Source organism: Haemaphysalis longicornis, unplaced genomic scaffold (assembly GCF_048455015.1).
Source record: "Haemaphysalis longicornis isolate Haplotype H1 unplaced genomic scaffold, Haemaphysalis longicornis Haplotype H1 scaffold_1, whole genome shotgun sequence".
Taxonomy (NCBI): domain Eukaryota; kingdom Metazoa; phylum Arthropoda; class Arachnida; order Ixodida; family Ixodidae; genus Haemaphysalis; species Haemaphysalis longicornis.
Window position 1 is genome coordinate 18,385,065 of NW_027526203.1, and position 19,355 is coordinate 18,404,419.

At 51.2% G+C, this 19,355-nt stretch overlaps 1 protein-coding gene across 1 annotated transcript in view; it reads right to left on the reverse strand.

The window, feature by feature from the left end:
• LOC144163289 (putative thiopurine S-methyltransferase) overlaps nucleotides 1-19,355 on the reverse strand; it is a 95,022-nt gene that overhangs the window by 25,647 nt on the left and 50,020 nt on the right. Inside the window, exon 4 of the mRNA XM_077694196.1 lies at nucleotides 11,648-11,700. Coding sequence (XP_077550322.1) covers nucleotides 11,648-11,700 — 53 coding nt within the window. The remainder of the gene's footprint in view (nucleotides 1-11,647; nucleotides 11,701-19,355) is intronic.

The window sequence follows — 19,355 nt, forward strand, 5'->3', positions numbered from 1 at the left end:
TCGAACTTCAAACGACGCCCAGCCCATATCTCCCTGTACTGCTTCATTAGTTGTTTTTCCATGCGATTCTAAGGCCAAACGGCCTACAATTCTCTGGTTAACGTAAAAGTTTGCTAAAGCGTCTAATTGTAAGCAGAGTACTGCATTCGCAAATGTGAGACCCGTAATCATTACTCCTTTCCGAATCCCTCTCCCTACTTCATATCTGTTGTACCCCCACAGAGCTCCATGTTCATTATAGCTGCGTTTCGCTTTCCCTTATCATTGGGTTGCTCCTCGTGAGTTCTTAAGTAGTAATCCCCTTGGTTTATCCACACTCCGAAATACTTGTATTCCTTCACTCTGGGTTTTTCGCCATGCTGGACGGACACTGCGTCACTGCTAGGTTCCCTGAAACCAATTCTTCCGGATTTTTCTGCGTTAGAATTTAACCGGAAGTCGGTGGCCTCCTGGCTGCTAATATTTATGAGCCGTTGCACATCCTTATGGTTACCAACCAAAACAACAATGTGGTCGGCGTATAACATTTGCGGAATATGTTGCCGTACCACTTCGCCTTGCAACATATGCGTTAGTTTGAGCCCTACTTGAGTTTCTTCCAGTTTCTTTTCTAACCCTGCCATGTAAAGCATAAACAGTATTGGGCTCAAAGGGCATCCCTGTTTCAGGCCCCGATGGGTGTTGACCTGCTGTGCTCATTTCTGCCCTTGCCATGTCAGGAGCACTATATTATATTTATAGATTGCTATAAAGAACTGTATTTTTTTTTTCGAACACACGAGACGCCGACCAGTAAAAAAATTGTTCTTGACGTTTCGAGTCTTCCGTGCTGGAATCACAAACGTCAAGAACGATTTTTTGACTGGTCGGCGTCTCGTGTGTTTGAAATGTATTCTCCCGGCCAGACGGGATTCCGTCACTGTCCCTACTTCATTAAGGAACTGTATTCACCCGACATCCAATCCATTGAGTTTAAGCACTATCCACAGAAGGTCTCTGTGTACGTAGTGATACGCCCCTTTAATGTCCAAGAAGTTACAGTAAAAGCTCGTTAATTCGATCTGTCAGGTGGCGCCCCCTCCGTACGAACTAATAAAAGTTCGAACTAACTGCAGTGAGGCACAAAAGCCGTACAATGCTATTGTTAAGTAGTAGAGCATGTCAGCAATTGGATGCGTGAAAAAGGTCGCGATTGACAGCTGCCTTTCATGCTCGAAGGCGAAAGCTAGAACTTCTTTCTGTAACGAGCGATGTAGCGGAAGGCTTCCTTTTCGCGTACATGAAAATGTGAAGAACAGAGATGTACCATTCCATCTGGACCTTACTTCCGAGCGATAGCAGCACTGGCGCTTCGTCCGCAACCACCTCGGGGTCACTCGCAGCGACAGCTAGGCTGTACGCTTCTGACTCAAGAAATGATGCTACACCCCACACCCTGAACTCGTGTCCAAATCGACGTTGTCTGCTAAGAAATTCCTTGCAAATCATCCGCTATGGAAGTTTTAGATATGCTTTTACCCGATATAACTTTCCTCTTCTTTTTGGAAGCGACGCAGCCTCATGTGTAGGCAGCGGGCCGTTTCTCTGGCCGTGCGCCAGGCTCCAAGCTGCGCGCTCGGGGTTGCGTAGTTCGAATTATGCGTTGCCGAGGCCCCTCTTGTTGGAATTACCATTCTTTACAATGCAGGCTTCGATGGAGACTTGACTGGACCAAATCACGCAGTTTGAATTATCTATATATTCGAATTATTGTAGTTTGAATTAACGAGCTTTCAGTGCAATACATAATGGTTTGTTCTGGGCTTTCGCAATTTCAACGCAGTGTGTTATTCCGAACAAATTATCACCCAAGCTCTTGTCTTGTTTAAATCCTTTCTGCAGTTCCCCAAGGATTTCATTTTCTTCCATCCATGCTTGAATTTCTGATTTTATCACCTGCAATACGAATCTAAACACCACTTACGTTACTGTGCCTTTATATGTTAAATTCACCCTGCCTTCTAGCCAATCCTCCGATATTTGTTTGGTTTGTATCCCCTTCTCTGTTGCCCTCATAAACGATGCCGCACTTTTAGGTACAAGCAGGTTTATCAGCTGCATTGGTATTCCGTCCGGGCCCACTACTGTTTGGGGGGAATCCTTTTGCTATGCTCTTTTCCAGTCAAGGTTGCTCAAACTTACTTCCCTTTCAACAGTCTTCTGTGGCGCTGATGTTATCGGTGCAGGTTTCCCTACTTCTATTTCCCTAAACTTTTCACTGTTCACCGGATGAATATGCGCCAATGCCTGCTCTCCTTCTAAATGTTTCCTCTCCTCATGGAGGACAAAGAAGTGCGCTGGAGCCTGTTCCGTCTCCGTCTTTTCTGTCACTTTTATCAGTGTTAATTAGCAGTTACCGTGAACTAAGTGGTACCGATGTGCGCGTGAAGGTACGGGGTCGTCGACCGGTGCCAGTTTCGAGCAAACGGTACGATTTATGGTGATTTATGCGGACTTCGTATTCACGGTGGTGGCGGCCTGCCGGTAAGCCTACCCGAACGGCCGAGGACAACGGCCGAGGACTTCGGCCCGCTAGGCCGTTTGGGCCTAACCCCGGCGTGATGAAAAAGTACGGCATCATGGCTTCGGAGATGGAGACGACCATGTCTTCGGAGGAGTTAACGACCCCAGGCCCCGGCAACAGCGGCGGAACGATGTGCATTGAGGTTCCAGGTGAGGAAATTTCCTCGGAAGATTTTAATGAGTTCCGGTTGGTCGCACGTGGGTCGGCGTATCAGAGCCCCGGCTGGCGGTGAGGGTGCCTCCGCCATTACCCGTCAGTCGAAGCCTAAACAAGGGACCACTTCGCCAGAAAAGTGATCGCATCGACAACGAGGGCAGCGAGGATGTCAGACGTGCTGCCGGGAGAGGACATTAAAGTGATGGTGATGTAGCGGGGAGGCCTAAACTTTGTAAGAACGCAGTCTGCGATCGTTACCTCTGCCATCAGGGTGGCGGCGAGGGTATCGAGAGAAGACCGTGCGGCGGATACCTTCTGCTCCAACCTACACCAGAACGTCATGGTTGTGAGTACCCCTGATGAGGGGCGTGCTTTGTCAAACTATGCCAAGATTCTGGCAATCCGTATCGGGGAGAAGGTACACGAGGTGGGCGCGTACCAAACCACACCATATCCTACGGTCAAGGGGATCATTCGAGGCATTCCCACCGAAAATACTCCGGCGGAAATTGACCGGAACGTCGTTAACTCAAGAAATCTATTAGCAAGAGAAGCACAACGAATTGGCAACACGACTACGGTAATTGGGGTCTTTGAAGACGAAAAGGTTCCATATTATGTATGTTACGGCCATGTATTAACGAGGTGTAGTCTGTATCGCAACCATTTCGATGTCTGCAAACAGTGCGGCAAAGTAGGCCACAGAAAAGACGTTTGCCCTAACCCTGATGTGAAAGTGTGCTTCGACTGTGGAGCCAACAACCCTGCTCAAGGCAGCGAGTACGAGTGTAACCCGAAATGCAAGCCTTGTGCGGGACAACACCCAACGGGCAGCAGAGAATGCAAAAACAGATACAAGACTCCCTACGTCTTAACCAGAAGGCAGTGGGCGCGCAAGATTCCGGAGCAATGCGTAAAGCAACAGCTTGCGCCCGGAGAGTTTCCACCGTTGCTGACGTCAACAGGAGAGAGCGGCACAACTAGTCACCGTGAGTCACGGTGCCGCGGGGACAAAATCGAAAGCAGCAACTTAAACCGAAGCACGAGCCACCGCCACCGATCCCAATCCAAAGAGAGATTCGGCTGGGCAGACGCGGCAAAGTCCGGGATAGCAAAGCGGGAGCAGCAACAAACGACGAAGCAGCAGTCATCGCCATTGCAAGTAGTGAAGGAAATTTGAAAATGAAACTGGGGCGACGAAAGCGCTTACAGACGCAAACGAGGCGTTGCGGACGAAGAATACTGAACAAGAGACGATAGTAAATAAGATCAATAAGGAAATGGTAGAGCTCAAGAGAATTATGGCGGCCCAGTTACCGCAACTGCATGCAGGCACAGCAGCAGCAGTTATCGCCAAAACTACAGCAGATGGCTATGACCGAGGATGAACCAGAAGTAGAGGTGAACCCGAGGGCAGCGAACGGGGAAGCGGCGGCTCCGGCACCCAAGAGAAAGGCAATTGAAAATCTTAAAGAGATGTAGACTCAGTGATAGGTTCGACAACCTTGCAGATAGGCTCGACCGCATTGAAGAGTATATTCGCACGACGTTCCCCACGACAGTCACCGACCGTTTTATATCAGTTGAAACGACGTGCCAGCAATTGGCTACGGCAATGCAGAATTTGGCGACGCAAATGGCTATTTTCAGCAAACATGGATAGGACATCAACCACCGCAACCACAACAGCAGTGAAAGGCCTCCTGGTCTGGAATTGGAATTGCAATGGTTTTGCTGGGAAGAAGGCTATACTACAGCACCACTTACAACAAGTATCAAGAAAGCCAGACATCATCATGTTGCAAGAGACACGCATTGAAAATGTCAAGCTCTCGGGTTACCGGTCCCACGCTAGCCCGCCAAGCCTCCGGGCGGTGGCTGGCAGTAGTGGCAGGGGAGTTTGCACCTTGGTGAGGAAAAACCTCACGTACGTCGAGCACGAGTTGTTGGGCAAAAGCCCAATTGAGCACATCATGGTAGAAGTACTTACGGGGAAAATGAAGAATGAAAGCCCTTTTCTGATAAACGTGAACAGTAGCCCGTCACACGGTAAGCAGAAATTCAGAGCACTGTTACACAAGGCGTGCAACATCGCGGGTCCCGACAGCAGGCTGGTAACCTGTGGGGACTTTAACGCCCCCAATCAAGCCTGGGGTTAGCACAAAACATTGGCAAAGAGCAGGGACTTTATGCAAGATGCTACTGACTTGGGTCTAAATCTAATAACCGACCCAGTACCCTGCCAGAATCGGTAAATCGATCACCCGAGACACAACGCCCGATCTCACTTTCGTCAGGGGTAACTGCGGCGGTGCGACGGACTTTGAATGGCGAAACACGGGGCACGAGTTGGGCAGAGACCACTACATTGTGGAGGTCACTGTCCCGCTCGGTGGCAACGACGAAGTCGGCAGAAGCTTTAGGAAACATCGACTTACGGATTGGGAAGCTTTCGGAGGTTGTTACCCGAGGAGAAGACCGAAATTACAGACATTGAAGAGTGATCGACCGAGATTGTAAAGAAGGCAGAAGAGGCCACCAAGGAAGTCGAGACGGACGAGCGTATGGAAACGGTCGACAGCCGCCTGGCCCACCTCATCGCGGCCAAGCAGTCCATCCTCACAAGATGGAAGACGCAGCCGACAAACAGAAAGCTACGCAAGAAGGTCGCCGAACTCAACGGCGAGATCGAGTCCCACAGCAGAGTGCTTTGCACTCAGCAGTGGAATGAGGCTTGTGACGCGGCGGACGGCCACATGCAGTGCGGCAAGACGTGGAGTATGCTGAGACATCTTTTGGATGAGACCACGACCAAGACGCACCAGCAGAACAACGTAGCCAAGATCGTCCACAGGGCGCTGACCGAGCACGGGGAAGATGGGGTGAAGAAACGCCTCGACGACAAGTACCTGCTGGTCACACCCACAGAGACGCACCCGGACTACCAAGGCGAAGCAAAGGAGTGGCTAGATTTAGACATCGAAGTATGGGAAGTGAGGGTTGCTTCTCACGATCTTAACAGTAAATCCGCCGCTTGTCCCGACCGGGTCACGAATAGAGCGCTGAAAAATCTTACCGACCTCACGGCAAACTTCAACAAATGCTGGTGAGCCGGGTAACTGCCCCGGCAATGGAAAGCAGCTAAGACCATCTTGATTCCCAAACAGGGCAAGCCACCCAGCATTGAGAACCTCTGGCCGATCTCGCTTACATCCTGTGTGGGCAAAGCGCTGGAGCATGTTCTCATGAACAGGAGGCAGAGGTACCTGGAACATGCAGGGCTTTACCCAAACACCGTCATCAGGTTCCGAAACAAGCGCGGAACTCAGAACGCCATGAGACAATTGAAAAATGAAATGAAATCCTCGATCACGCTACCAGCACGAAACACGACCGAGCCATCTTGGGTTCGGACTTGCAGAGTGCTTTCGACAAAGTGAGGCAGTCGGCAATCCTGGCCCAGGTGTCGCGGCTAAACATGGGCAAGAGAACCTATGCATACATCAAGGATTTTTTGGCGGGGCGGACCACCGAGATCAACGGCGGTGACCGGCGGCTCAAAGAGGAGAAGCTCGGCAGTGTCGGGACCCCCGAGGGCTCGGTAATTTCGCCATTACTCTTCAACCTTGTAATGATTGGGGTGGCCTAGCGGCTCTCGCGAGTATGGGGGGTGCGACACACCATCCATGCCGATGACATAACGCTATGGGTCCCAGGTGAAAGCGACGGACACATCGAGGGTGCATTGCAAGAGGCGGTTGACGCTATTGAGGAGCAGCTCGACGGGTCCGGGCTCGTCTGCTCTCCAAGCAAGTCCGAGCTGTGTGTGATTCCACCGAAAGGGGTAGCTACGAAGGCGAAAGGCAACGATCCTGCGAGAGAGCAAGAGAAAATCAAGATCAAGACGAGCGGCGGTCGCACGATCCCGGAGGTAGAGAAGATCCGAGTGCTGGGTATGCTGATTCAGCGCAAACGAGTGAACGGCGAGACGGTCAACCGTCTCCTCGCGGCCAAAGTCACCATGACAATTCGCCTCATCAAGAGGGTGTCCAACAGAAAACCAGGCATGAAGGAAGAAAGCCTCACCCGGCTAGAGCAATTCTTCGCTATAAGCCACATTACGTACCTTGCTGCTTTCCACAACTTGAGGCAGTACGAGCGTAATAAGATCAACGCGGTCATACGCAAAGCGCACAAGACAGCACTCGGACTTCTCGAGTGCACAAGCACCGAAACGTTCCTGGCCCTGGGAGTGCATAACACCTTGGAAGAAATCGTCGAGGCGCAGAAGACCGCCCAGCTCGTGCGGCTATGGAAAACAAGAACGGTCAGACAAGTGCTGCGTGACCTAGGCCTGGGCCAAAGGAAGGGGGACCGGAAAATACAGACGTGCCTGTACCGGAAGCAATTAGCAGACGGTCGCCGGTATGTCCTGTGCCAAGAAATAGGAACCCCGAGTTCAACAAGGAGCAGCGGGCGGCGAGGGTCAAGGTGCACATCGATCTCCATGCCAAAAACGGATTGTTTGTGGATGCGGCAGAGAATCCAAATGGCAGGAGGGCATTCGCCGCAGCATTCTTAGGGGCAGCGACCGGCGCTACACGGACGGCGGCGAGTGTGGGGACTGGATCGGCGCATCGAGCAGAGGAAGTCGCCATTGCCCTAGCCATTGCCGACGAGTGCAGGACTGTGCTCTGTGATTATAGGACGGCGGTGAAAAACTACGCCAGAGGAAGAGTGTGTGGTGAAGCCGCACATGTGTTACGTGCGGTCGATCTCGCGAGTGAAAGTCGTTGTGTTGTGATTAAGTGCTTTCCGGCGCACATGGGCAGTGATGTGTCGGATCGCGGCCACGCAAACCACAACGAGACGGCGAACGCGGCGGCGCGAGGACTAACGAAACGTGCCGCTGCTACTGAGGTCGACCCGACGTGGTGGTGGGAAACCGCGGACAGGATGACCTCTTGCAACGAAATTGTGAAGTGGTACAGACTAGATAGAAGGACTATGCCGCCACCTCATCCGGGCTTGACCCGTGAGGAAGCAGTAATATATCGACAACTACAGACAGGGTCCTTAGTCACCCCGGTCCTGATGAAGCACATATATCCGAGTGTTTATGTAAGCGACCTTTGTTTGTGTGTCGAAAGGAGAGAGCCACTGCGGCTCACATCCTTTGGGACTGTGCCAAGAACCCGCACGAAGCTAGAGCGATTACAACGATCCTGCCGCGGCTCGAGGCCGCAATGCGTTCCAACGATGAAGAGATCCAAGCCCAGGCCGTTCAGCAGATCTCGGCGGCCCTCGAAAGGCAACGAGCGAGTGAAACCGGATGGAGGCTGCCACCCCAAAGCAGGGACAGGGCAGTCGACCAAAGGGAGTAAGTAGTAAGGCCGCGGCCGGAGTAGAGGTGCCAACAGCCGGGAAGACGTCCTGGCCACGTCAAGGTGATGCCTTCCATTCTTGGGACGGCTAATCGTTCTGCAGGCATTTTTCATAAAGTTGCTTCGCTCGCACGCTCTCCTCTTCAATCAAGAATTTTTCATGAATACCGTGTTTTCAGATTAGTAATTTTACATGGTTGTAAAACTTCTTGGATGCGCCTTTGTCTTTCTTCCGGATTTCTGCCATCTAGCGTTCTCTTTTCTGATTGATCTTTGCTTGCACCGTTTTCTGCACTTCTGGTTTTTTTTTCGGTAGATATCCCATTTTTCCTTCACTACATACGGTTTCATACCAGTTCGTTTTTGCCTCTACGTTTTTTAGATGCCTTCCTTCACTTGTCAATAGCCTCTGTTATTTGCGTATTCCAACAGCTTCTCGGATTTCCCCTTTCTATCCATTTCGTTGCGTGGCTTCACTCATCTTATGCTTTATGAACGCGCTCATGTGGTCGAAATCCCAATTTTTTTCTGGGTACTTATTGATTTCGTTTTTCATGATATCAGCGATGATCTTTTTACTGTTTATTGATCAAATACCTCCCGTTCCTCCGGATGTACCGATTTCTAAATTTGACCGGCTTCACCTCCAAAGAGCAAGGTAAGCCGCTTGCGGTCGCTTCCTAAGGGGTCTGTTCCGTTTTCATCTATCCTCATTTCGCGTATTCTTTCGTATACTGTCTCGGAGGCTAGACTATATTCTATGCTGCACTTTCTGTTAGTGCTTTCCCACGTTATATGTCCGTCACACTTGTTTTCTGTGTTTACTATTACAAGCCGGTTTTCCTGGCATAGGTTTCCATGCCAACGCTTCCTCTCTCTTCATTCGTGTGGGCCTGTTGCATCCTTCCGAGACGTAATCCTCTATGACAAGTGGAGCTTCTAGTTCTCTGAAGTGTGCCCCGGCCTAAACGCACACGTTTATTTCTTCCCGTTCAAGTTTGTTTTTAATTCCTACCCACTTATCAGGCTTTCAGCGTCCCGGCATATTTATGTAGCTGATTCAACATTTATTGAATTCGCTTTTCCTTTCGCTTACTGCTTACGGGGTCTTTTTTTGTCTCTTACAAAATAGTTCGCTCTATTGTGTCCGCTTGAATTGCCTTTGTCTACGCTCTCAGCTATGTCTATATGTTCTTCCGCTAGCTGTAGGCCTGGCTGCCTGCCAGTGTTGAGTGCGCATACGTCGCTTGCTTCTAATGTGTCGCCTAGTCTGCCTTCCTTAGGTTCGCGGGAACCCCTAAAAAAGCTACTGCTGTCCCACCTAAGTGCCACCCCACCTTGTTTCCTAGCCTGGTGCTAAAGCGAATGCCGTCCCACGTAAAAGCTTGCTTAAGTCCAATTGTGTGGTTGTAATGCAATTGGCTGGTTGCAACTAGCCAATTAATTGGCTGCTTGTAACCTAGGCAATTGAAAAATATATAGGTATTTTTTGGCCTAGGATTGATAATGGCACTAAATTACTATGCAGAATGTGTAAAACAGAGAGCTCTATTTTTAGATTTTAGCGTTTTCTTTGTTCTTTGTTCCGTCCTGCGCCAGTAGCGTCGCATTGGTTTTCTTCCGAAAAAAACCTACCGTATTTGTCGACGGCACCCTTTTTTCCCTCCCGTAGCTGGCCACTTCATTCTCCACATAGCAATTTTAAGACGCTTGAGAAGCAAAAGCTGTCAAAAGAAGAGGATCAAGTTGCTTGCGACGTGTACGCCCAAGTTAGACTGATGCAACAGGGACTCTCCGTCGTTTGCACAATTCGTTCGGTTAGCCAGCTTGCAGGCGTAAGCGCGCATGTGCGTAAGCGTGTGTGCTGCTCTACCGGTATACCGCGCCCGCGCTATGTAAGCACGCTTCACATGTAGATGGTGCTGCCCAGTTTTCAGCTCCAGAAGAGTTTACAAATCAGTGCGTGCTCTCAAAACAGCAGCGCTGACAAAATTCACTTTGGAACGGTAGAGATTTGGACCGTATTGTCCACGGTAGGTCGGAGTTCTCCAGTCAAAGCGTTTGCTTGTGTTTACAAACATATAAAGCGTGTGGAAGGAGACGTCAATATGCCTGCATGCTGGGTTGTCACGGTACAGAGCACTCAACCACGGAGCTCATGCTAAGAAATGGACTGTAGCAAGTGCGTTTCTGTCACGACAAAACTGAAACCGAAACCAACAATGTGATAATAAAAAATACGTTCTCCAATTTCAATTCCAAACCAGTCGAGAACTACTTTTGCGCAGTAACACAAAGCAGTTAGCTCCCCCCCCCCCCCCCTTCGTAGCTTTCTTTCCATTGCCAAAAATAGTTGTCCCCTAGTATAGGACAGTCTTCGTGAGACAACGCACGAAAACAGCCCAAATTGCTGAAATATAATAAGCGGAGGGGAAAAGCTTTTCACAACACGCAACTGCGCCTTTACATAATCGCGAAGCCATCTTAGTATTTCTTCCAGCTCGTTTTGAAACAACTGCGAGGACATCAGTACCTGTGGTCAGTCGCTGTGTGACATACCTTCATCGTCAAAGGCATGCGCCTCAAGAAGCAAGGGAGTCGCAGCTACTGTGTTTGAAGTGCAGATTCCCATCACAAAACTTTACCCCTCTTCACATAACGTAGCATTGAAATTGATTTTTCATTTCAGAGAGATAAGTGCGAGCTTTTCCAATCGCTGGTATTTTATGACGGGCATCTGCCGTTGAAAGGAAATTTCATCCCCGTAAGTAAGCCACTGCAGTAAGTAAGGGTTGCTCAAAATCATGCTCTTTGAGACGCTGGTACTGAAGTACCCATCGTAACAGTGCTGGTTTTAAATGCAGAGCATTTCTTTAACTCACGATGTCACACGTTCTTGACGTCCGTAGTTGTCCGCATCGCTCACCTCGACATGCCCGGCTCAGACGTTTCGCTATCGGCGCGATCAGCATTCGATAGCGTGCCCAGGCACGTTTCAAGGACACTCTCTCCCCTCTCTAGGACTCAACGTGCGCCGATGCTGCCAATTTTACTGCTGACGAGCGCTCTCTCGTCAGCAGTTGCCACAAGTGCAACAACATTAACGTAACGCAAACTACTTAACGTCGTGCCCCCCGGAAATGCTCTGCATTTGATCGTGCCCCTCGCGAGGGGATGTTTCACTGCGTCGCCATGCGAACAGTTTGCCACGCTTTAGTTTCAGTTCCGTATCTCCCCACCGCGGCCGTGGAGAGAAGGCGGCCGGCCGCGACTCTCGCCACCGCGGCGCTGCGGTTGCGAGTTGCGCTAGGAAAGCGAGCGTCGTCTGCTAGCGGGGAGCGGAACGCGTTCCGGTCGGCATCTCCGGTCTTCGCCACTTCTGGCTGCGCACTGCAAAAGAAATAACTTTTTTGCTGGAGGGACTCGTAAGGCGGTGATAGAGCGCTGGACAGCATGAAAAGTGAAGTCATTGTGAGCAAAGCCGTTAATTCGAAGAGAATGACAAGACAAGGTATTAGGCGACTAATTGGGCGAGATTTCTTACCTTCGGAAATCGAAGATGTTGCAGACGAATACGCGTAGTCGCCGGTCAGGGGTCTGAACAAAAAAGAGCCCAAAGAACCCGGAGAAATGATTGCCAAGGTGTTCAAAGATGCGAAGAATAAAGACTAACAACGTCTATCACAAGTAATTGCCATGCTTTGGCGTGGGCCACGTCAGCGGGAAATCCAGTGCCACAATTCGCGCTAGCGCAGTCATCGTTATTTCACTAGATCCGAAACTGCTCGCCAGCGTCTTTGCTTTGTTTTTGTTCGCTTCCATTTCATCGCTCTTGGGCGCCGGTTTTTAACTAGTATTTTAACAGCGATGTTGCTTAAGCTGGTGGTTGGGCCGGCGAACGTGCGCGAAGAAACCTCGCCGAGCGATAACGTCATCACGCGCACCGGCATCTCAGCATTCCCGCAGCTTTGCTTCGCCTCGCTCGGGCGGGACTCGCATCTTCACCAGTCGGAGGCGCGATACAACTGGTGCAAGCATGGCTTTGGGAACGCGTCGCGGTGGCTCCCCGTATCGCTTCTTCCGGCGAGTTGTACAGTTTTAAATGCAGAGCATTTCTTTAACTCACAATGTCACCCGTTCTAGTTGTCCATCGTCGTCCGCACCGCTCCCCCTACACTATATAAAAAAAATAATACCTACCAGCGCCTGGTTTCGATTCCAAGACCCTGCGGGCGGAACGCAAGGTACATGGTGCTCTACCCACTGCGCCACAAAGCCGACACAGAACGGAGGGCTACGAGCGCGCCTATATCCTTGACTCATTCAAACTACGTCAAGAAGCTGCTGATACAACGCATTCACTACCTGTGGGCGGAACGCGAGGTACATGGTGCTCTTCCCACTGCACCACAATAATCATACCCACCTGCTAATAAATGATGTCATACCCACCTGCTAATAAATGGTGTCACCTGACCACGTAATTACGTCTCCTCATTTAATTACAATACAACAACCAACAGCAAAAAGTGCAACAACATTAACGTAACGCAAACTACTTAACGTCGTGCGCCCCCGGAAATGCTCTGCATTTGATCGTGCCCCTCGCGAGGGGGGTGTTTAGTTTCCTGCCGCAGCAAGAACCAGGTGGCCTCCTGCGCAGTTTGTGGCGCATACCCACTTGGGGGATTGGCCAGGATCGTTTCACTTACTACATGCCGGTTACGGCAGGGTTTGATGAGACTAAGACTGGGCTGCCAACTGCAAGACTTGGCGTATAGATTTGGCGTCTCTTTTTGACTCGCTAGGGACAACGCCGAAGCGGTCGAAGTGGGCGCAGCATTTCCCGAGTGAACGATTTGCGCTGATTGCTACGAAACGAAGCTGCAGATGTGAGAATATACCGTGAATGTTAGTATTGGTGCGATCTCCCTATCTGATTAGGTGTCTTACATACCTACTGCGACATTTCAAGAGAGAATTGCAGCCTGAGCTCAGCGTAGACCAGCCATGCCGGCGTGCGTTTGCTGTCACAGACACGGAAGAGCGGAAATAAGGGCATCTATGCGCTCATTGTCCTAGCAAGGTCAGTAACATCGTTATTTTATGTTTGTTGTAGTTTTTGCGTTTATACCACTCTATTGTGTACCTAAAGCTGCGTGAATTCTTGTCTGCGTGACCGCCTCGGCCTCTCAGCTTGTCATTCTCGTTCCCGATAGTATTGTGACGTTAACAATTTTTGTATGATCTTGAATTCAAATTTAGCGTGCGCTGCATACTTGAACGAGGAACAGAGGCAGTGGAAAAAGACAAACCAGAAGTTGGTACGCAAACCAACACCTGCTTCGTGTAGCCAACGTGCATGTGATTTTTCTTTTTACGTTGCAAATATAACAATTAATGCCAAAATAAAAGAAGCCGAAAGGTCGAAAAACGATAAGGTTAATCATTTTCTAATTAGCCTCCCACACAAGTCCGAAAGGTGGCCACCGAACCAGTTCAAAGCCTTTCAACAAATGCTCGTCCCGCTGCGCCCTCCGCTGCTATTAGAGCTTCACTGCAAAGCGGGTGCGCACGCGTACTTTGGACATACTTCAATGAACGAGTGTTGATTGCGCTTTGAGGGGCTAACGACGACGCCACGTAAAAAAACTTGACCGAGTCTCCAAGCAGAACCACGCATAAAGTTAACCGAACCAAGAATAAGCTGGAGGGAAGGGGAAGGGGGCGCCAGCTTCGCTCTTTGCCCAGTCTTCGCGGTACTAGTGCAAAGCTGGCCAAATATATTTTATTATTTTCGTAACAGCTGCTTTAACGTGAAGCTTTAATTAAACAACTGCTGCATCGCTTGCTTCTGTGCCGAATTTCCTTCTCAAATATGCCCGAAAGTTTGTTGTCGTCAAGGAATGTTTCATCTACGAGCATTGCCACAGTGGAGGTAGTTCGGAAAGGGCTTGCCTATTAATACTCCGTGGTCACGCTGTTCGCCGTGGCAGAAATGATCTTCATTCTTCAAAGCAACGGCACAACGGCAAAACGACGATACCAAGAAATGGGCTACAGCAAATCGGCGCACCTATAATATTGGGGCAGCGTTTGTTTCTAGAAGGAGAGGATATACGGCGGGCGGAAGGAGATCACGGGGACCTTCTGTCTTCGGTGTGATGAGGGCAAGATATTGAGGCAAGGCAAGGCGCTAGCACTGCAGGTGGTCTCCTTTTTCTTAGCCAGAGAGGGCGAGAAAAAAATTTGCGGGTTAGGGAGTGATGCACCGTTCATTCACAAAATTCCAGCTCCGCACGGATATATATATATATATATATATATATATATATATATATATATATATATATATATATATATATATATATATATATATATATATATATATATATATATATATATATATATATATATATATATTGTAACGAGAAGAGTTAACGCTGCACAACACTATTAGATGCCGAAGCGCCATTTGCCCAATCGGGTATGCCCTCAGGATTATTATGAAGGCGACGAAGGCCCGACTCGGATGTTCATGCTCGCGAGCTCATACCGGCTGGACCTACGCTCGGCCCGTTGCCTTACACTACGCCTTAAATAAACCCCCACGATCAACTACCATTGTGACTGCTATTCCCCTTTACAAGTGGTGGAGGTCAAGGGTATCGGTTCCACACTGGAGCTTCGGAACCGGACACTGCCCGAGATAAACCACCAAGAGACCAGCCAGCACCCTGCGCCGTCGGGCGCACCCGTGATCTGCTCTTGCGCGATGCGACAGCGGGATCCAACCATATTCACTGGCGAAGACGACACTGATGTCGAAGACTGGCTGTCGTCCTATGAGGGTGTGAGTGCCTACAACAAATGGAATGATCCGACTAAGCTGCATAACGTGTTTTACGCCCTTGATAAGCTCGCCCAGCGGTGGTACGCGAACAATGAATCAGACATTACTACCTGGTCTGCCTTCCGCACCCGCTTTGTGGCAGCATTCGGCCGCCCAGCTGTACGCAAGCTCCATGCCGAGCAGCAGTTGCGTGCACGCGGCCAACAAGCTGGGGAAACATTCACCAGCTACATCGAGGACGTGGTTGACTTGTGCAAGCGGGTCGACCCGTCGATGACGGAAACGGACAAGGTCAGGCACGTCCTTAAAGGAGTGAACGATGACGCGTTCCAGATGCTGCTGTCCAAGGATCCCCAAACGATTGCCGACGTCGTACGTTTGTGTCAGAGCTTCGACCAGCTTTGAAAGCAACGGGCCCTAACTCGGCAAGCTTGCGCTCAAGCCGAGCCCCTGTCGAGTTTGGCTGCGACCTACACACACGACCCGACGCTGTTCACCCGGATAAAGGATTTTATTCGGGAAGAGGTGGCTCGCCAGGTGTCCCTCCCGCCGTACACCACGGAACTGTCGTCCCCTCTAGCTCCTGCACTGAGGCACGTGATACAAGAAGATGTCGCTGAGGCACTACCACCTGCCCACTACCAGGCGCCGGTCGCCGGCCCCATAACGTACGCCGAAGCTGCAGGGAGGTCCCCTCTGCGGCCTGCTCCTTCGGTCAACCCTCGAGTGATGCACCCGCCTGCTCCACCAGCCCAGCCTGGTGTGCCACTGCGTCCGTTGCAGACCACTCTGATTCCGAATGTCATGCCGGCGAGCCGTCTTCAAACGGCTGTGGGTAGTCCTGTTCCCACGCGCACGTGGCGTACGCAGGACAATCGTCCTATATGCTTTGTATGCGGAATCGCTGGACATGTAGCTCGCTACTGCCGCCGTCGTACGCAGCCTCCGAACACCTTCCAACAGGCTCCGTACTACGACCCCGCTTACGCCCAGTCGTATATTGTTCCGCAGCCAATGTATCCAGTCGCCTCTGATCCGCAGATGACGTCGCTGCCGCCTGACCGCTCTACTACGTCCACCAACCGCCGATCTCCTTCTCCACGTCGTCGCTCGCTGTCGCCTATGCGGCGCCGCTCTGCCAGCACTGGGGAGGAAAACTAACAGCCGCAGTTCCCGAGGCAAGAGCTGCGTCGCCCTCGAAAGATAAAAGTCCTCACGTTCCGCCCGAAAATTCTGATTCTGATTGTGGGGTTTAACGCGCCGACGCAACGCAGGCGATGAGGCGCGCCGTAGTGGAGGGCTCCGGATTAATTTTCACCACCCGGGGATCTTTATCGTGCGCCGAAATCTCGTACACACGGGCGTTTTTGCTTTTCGCCTCCATCAGAAAAGCGGCCGCCGCGGCCGGAAATCGAACCCGCGACCTCGTGCTCAGCAGCGCAACGCCTTAGCCACTGAGCCACCGCGGCGGGTCGCCCGAAATGTTATTGATGTGTTTGTTGAAGGTATCCTCACTACTGCCCTAATCGACACTGGGGCTGCTGTTTCTGTCGTTCACGCCGACCTATGCCGCTGAATTCGAAAGGTTCTGACGCCACTTTCCTGACTATCCTTGCGCACCGCCAGTGCACAACAGATTATTCCCATAGCAGCATGCACGGCCCGTGTCGTTATTCAGAATATTCTCTACACCGTTGAATTTGTCGTGTTGCCGTCTTGCTCTCATGATGTAATCCTGGGTTGGGACTTTTTGTCGCGCCATCACGCCGTCATACGGTGTGCACCTGCCGAAGTTGAGTTTTCGCCTCTCTTGGAAGATTCTTTCTGTGCTCCCAACGCCAAGGTGGTCATCGCCGAAGACACTGTCGTCCAATCCCGTTCTTCCGTTCTTGTTCCTCTTTGCTGCACATCTATTCCTGAGGCCACGGTGCTTTTTACGCCGTCCGACATTTTCTTCCGCCGCAGATGTGTTCCGCTACCCCTCGACCTTTTGACGATTCGCAATGGCGCGAGTGCAATGATGATTACGAACCAGTCGACGACTTCGTGCGCCCTTTTAAATGCAGAGCATTTCAGTAACTCACGATGTCACCCGCGTTGGCGTCCGTAGTCCGCACGCTCACTGCGCATGCGCGTCGAGTCGAGGCGATAGCGAACACTCTCTCGCGAGGGGCATTGGATTGGATTCGAACACTCTCTCGCGAGGGGCATTGGATTGGATACGATTGGATTGGCTTGGATTGGATTGGCTTGGCTTGGCTTGGCTTGACCTGGATTGGATTTGGATTGGATTAAAGTGGATTGTGTTGGATTGTGTTGCGTCATAGCCGCGGCACGTTGCGTCATAGCCGCGGCAGACGCGCTGGGGCCGGCGCATGTGCAGTACTCTCTCGTGCACTCTCTCATGTGCAGTACTCTCTTCTTCGGGCGCGCTGCGCATACAACCGGTGTGCCGTTCTCCGGTGAAGCAACATCCGCGCTTGACTCAAACACCTAGAGTCCACGCCGCTTTACAAGTACTCCAACGTCGTCGACTGGGACCGGCTTACGCAGTCCCCTCAACGTAATAAGCGGCGGAGCGCGCGTTCGGAATTCAGTCAAGGGAGTCTTTGCTTGGCTTTCGCTTGACGTGACGCTTTGCTTGACTCGAGTAGATGCGACGCATTTACTCGAGTTCCCCCCGTGGGAAGATGCGGGCGGCTTTTTACACGGCGAAACACTCGGCTTTGTAGAGTCGGTCGATCCCCGTCTTGTTACGGAGCTTCTTGATGATGCGCCCCATCTCCAAGTCGACGAGCTGAGCGCTACTACGCCATGCACACGGGACGAAACATGTCCCGAGATTTTCTGCCGCTCAATCGACGAAAATTTGGACGCCACCCAACGAGCGCAGCGTACTGCACTTCTGAGCCAGTTTTCTTCGTCTTTCGATAGTGGGCAAAGTTTTCTTGGCCGTACGTCCGTTGTGAGCCACGCCATCGATACTGGCTCGCATGCCCCGCTTCGACAATGACCGTATCCTGTATCACCGGCAGAGCGACGCACCATTGAAGACCACGTGAATGACATGCTTCAGCGTGACATTATTCGTCCCTCCAAGAGTCCCTGGGCGTCACCCGTGGTTCTTGTGAAAAAGAAGGATGGGTCCATTCGGTTTTGCGTCGACTACCGCCGTTTGAACACCATAACCCGCAAGGACGTGTATCCCCTCCCCCGCATCGACGACGCCCTTTACTGTTTGCAGGGAGCAGAATACTTCTCGTCGCTAGACCTTCGTTCCGGGTACTGGCAGGGCCCGATGGTGGAAGCAGATCGAGAGAAAACTGCTTTTGTTACCCCTGACGGTCTTTATGAATTTAATGTATTGCCGTTCGGGCTTTGCAACGCTCCTGCCACCTTCGAGCGAAAGATGGACAGTACTTTGAGCGGACTAAAGTTGAAGACGTGTCTTTGCTATCTGGACGACGTCGTTGTTTTCTCTTCGGACTTCAAAACGCACCTCGGCCGCCTGGTGCAAGTTTTGACCTGCCTTGCAAGAGCTGGGCTGCAGCTGAATCTGAAAAAGTGTCGTTTTGCTGCGTGCAAACTGACGATCCTGGGACACGTCGTTTCGAAGGACGGGATCCTCCCAGATGATACGAAGCTGAGAGCCGTAGCCGAATTTCCGAAGCCGACCTCTATAAAGGCGCTTAGGAGCTTTATCGGTCTTGGCTCGTATTTTAGACGCTTCGTACGCAACTTCGCCAGCATAATTTCGTCTTTAACTCAGCTCCTCGGTGGTGCCAGTGACATATCTGTATGGTCACCCTCCTGCGACGAAGCATTTGTTACGCTACGCGCCTACTCACATCCCCGCCGATACTGCGGCACTTCGACGCGTCCGCCCCAACCGAGGTCCACACTAATGCTAGTGGGATCGGCGTCGGTGCCGTGCTTGCCCAACGACAGCCCGGTTTTGACGAGTACGTCATAGCATACGCGAGCCGTACGCTGACGAAAGCCAAGTCGAACTACTCTGTAACAGAGAAGGAGTGCTTGGCGATAATTTGGGCACTGGGCAAGTTCCGCCCGTACTTGTATGGTCGCCCATTCGATGTCTTCACCGATCATCATGCACTCTGTTGGCTCTCCTCCCTCAAGGATCCATCGGGTCGTCTTAGTCGGTGGGCTCTTCGACTGCAAGAATACGACATCCGGGTCATTTACCGTTCAGGTCGCAAGCATTCTGACGCTGATGCTCTTTCACGCTCACCAGTGCCTGCTGAAGTTTCCTGCCTTGCCTCAAGTGGCAGTGACTTACGTCTGTCGCCTCTTGCAGTCAGCAACATGTCAACCGAGCAACGCAAGGACCCGTGGATAGCTTCTCTTATTGGGATGCTCTCCGGTACATCGCCTGCCG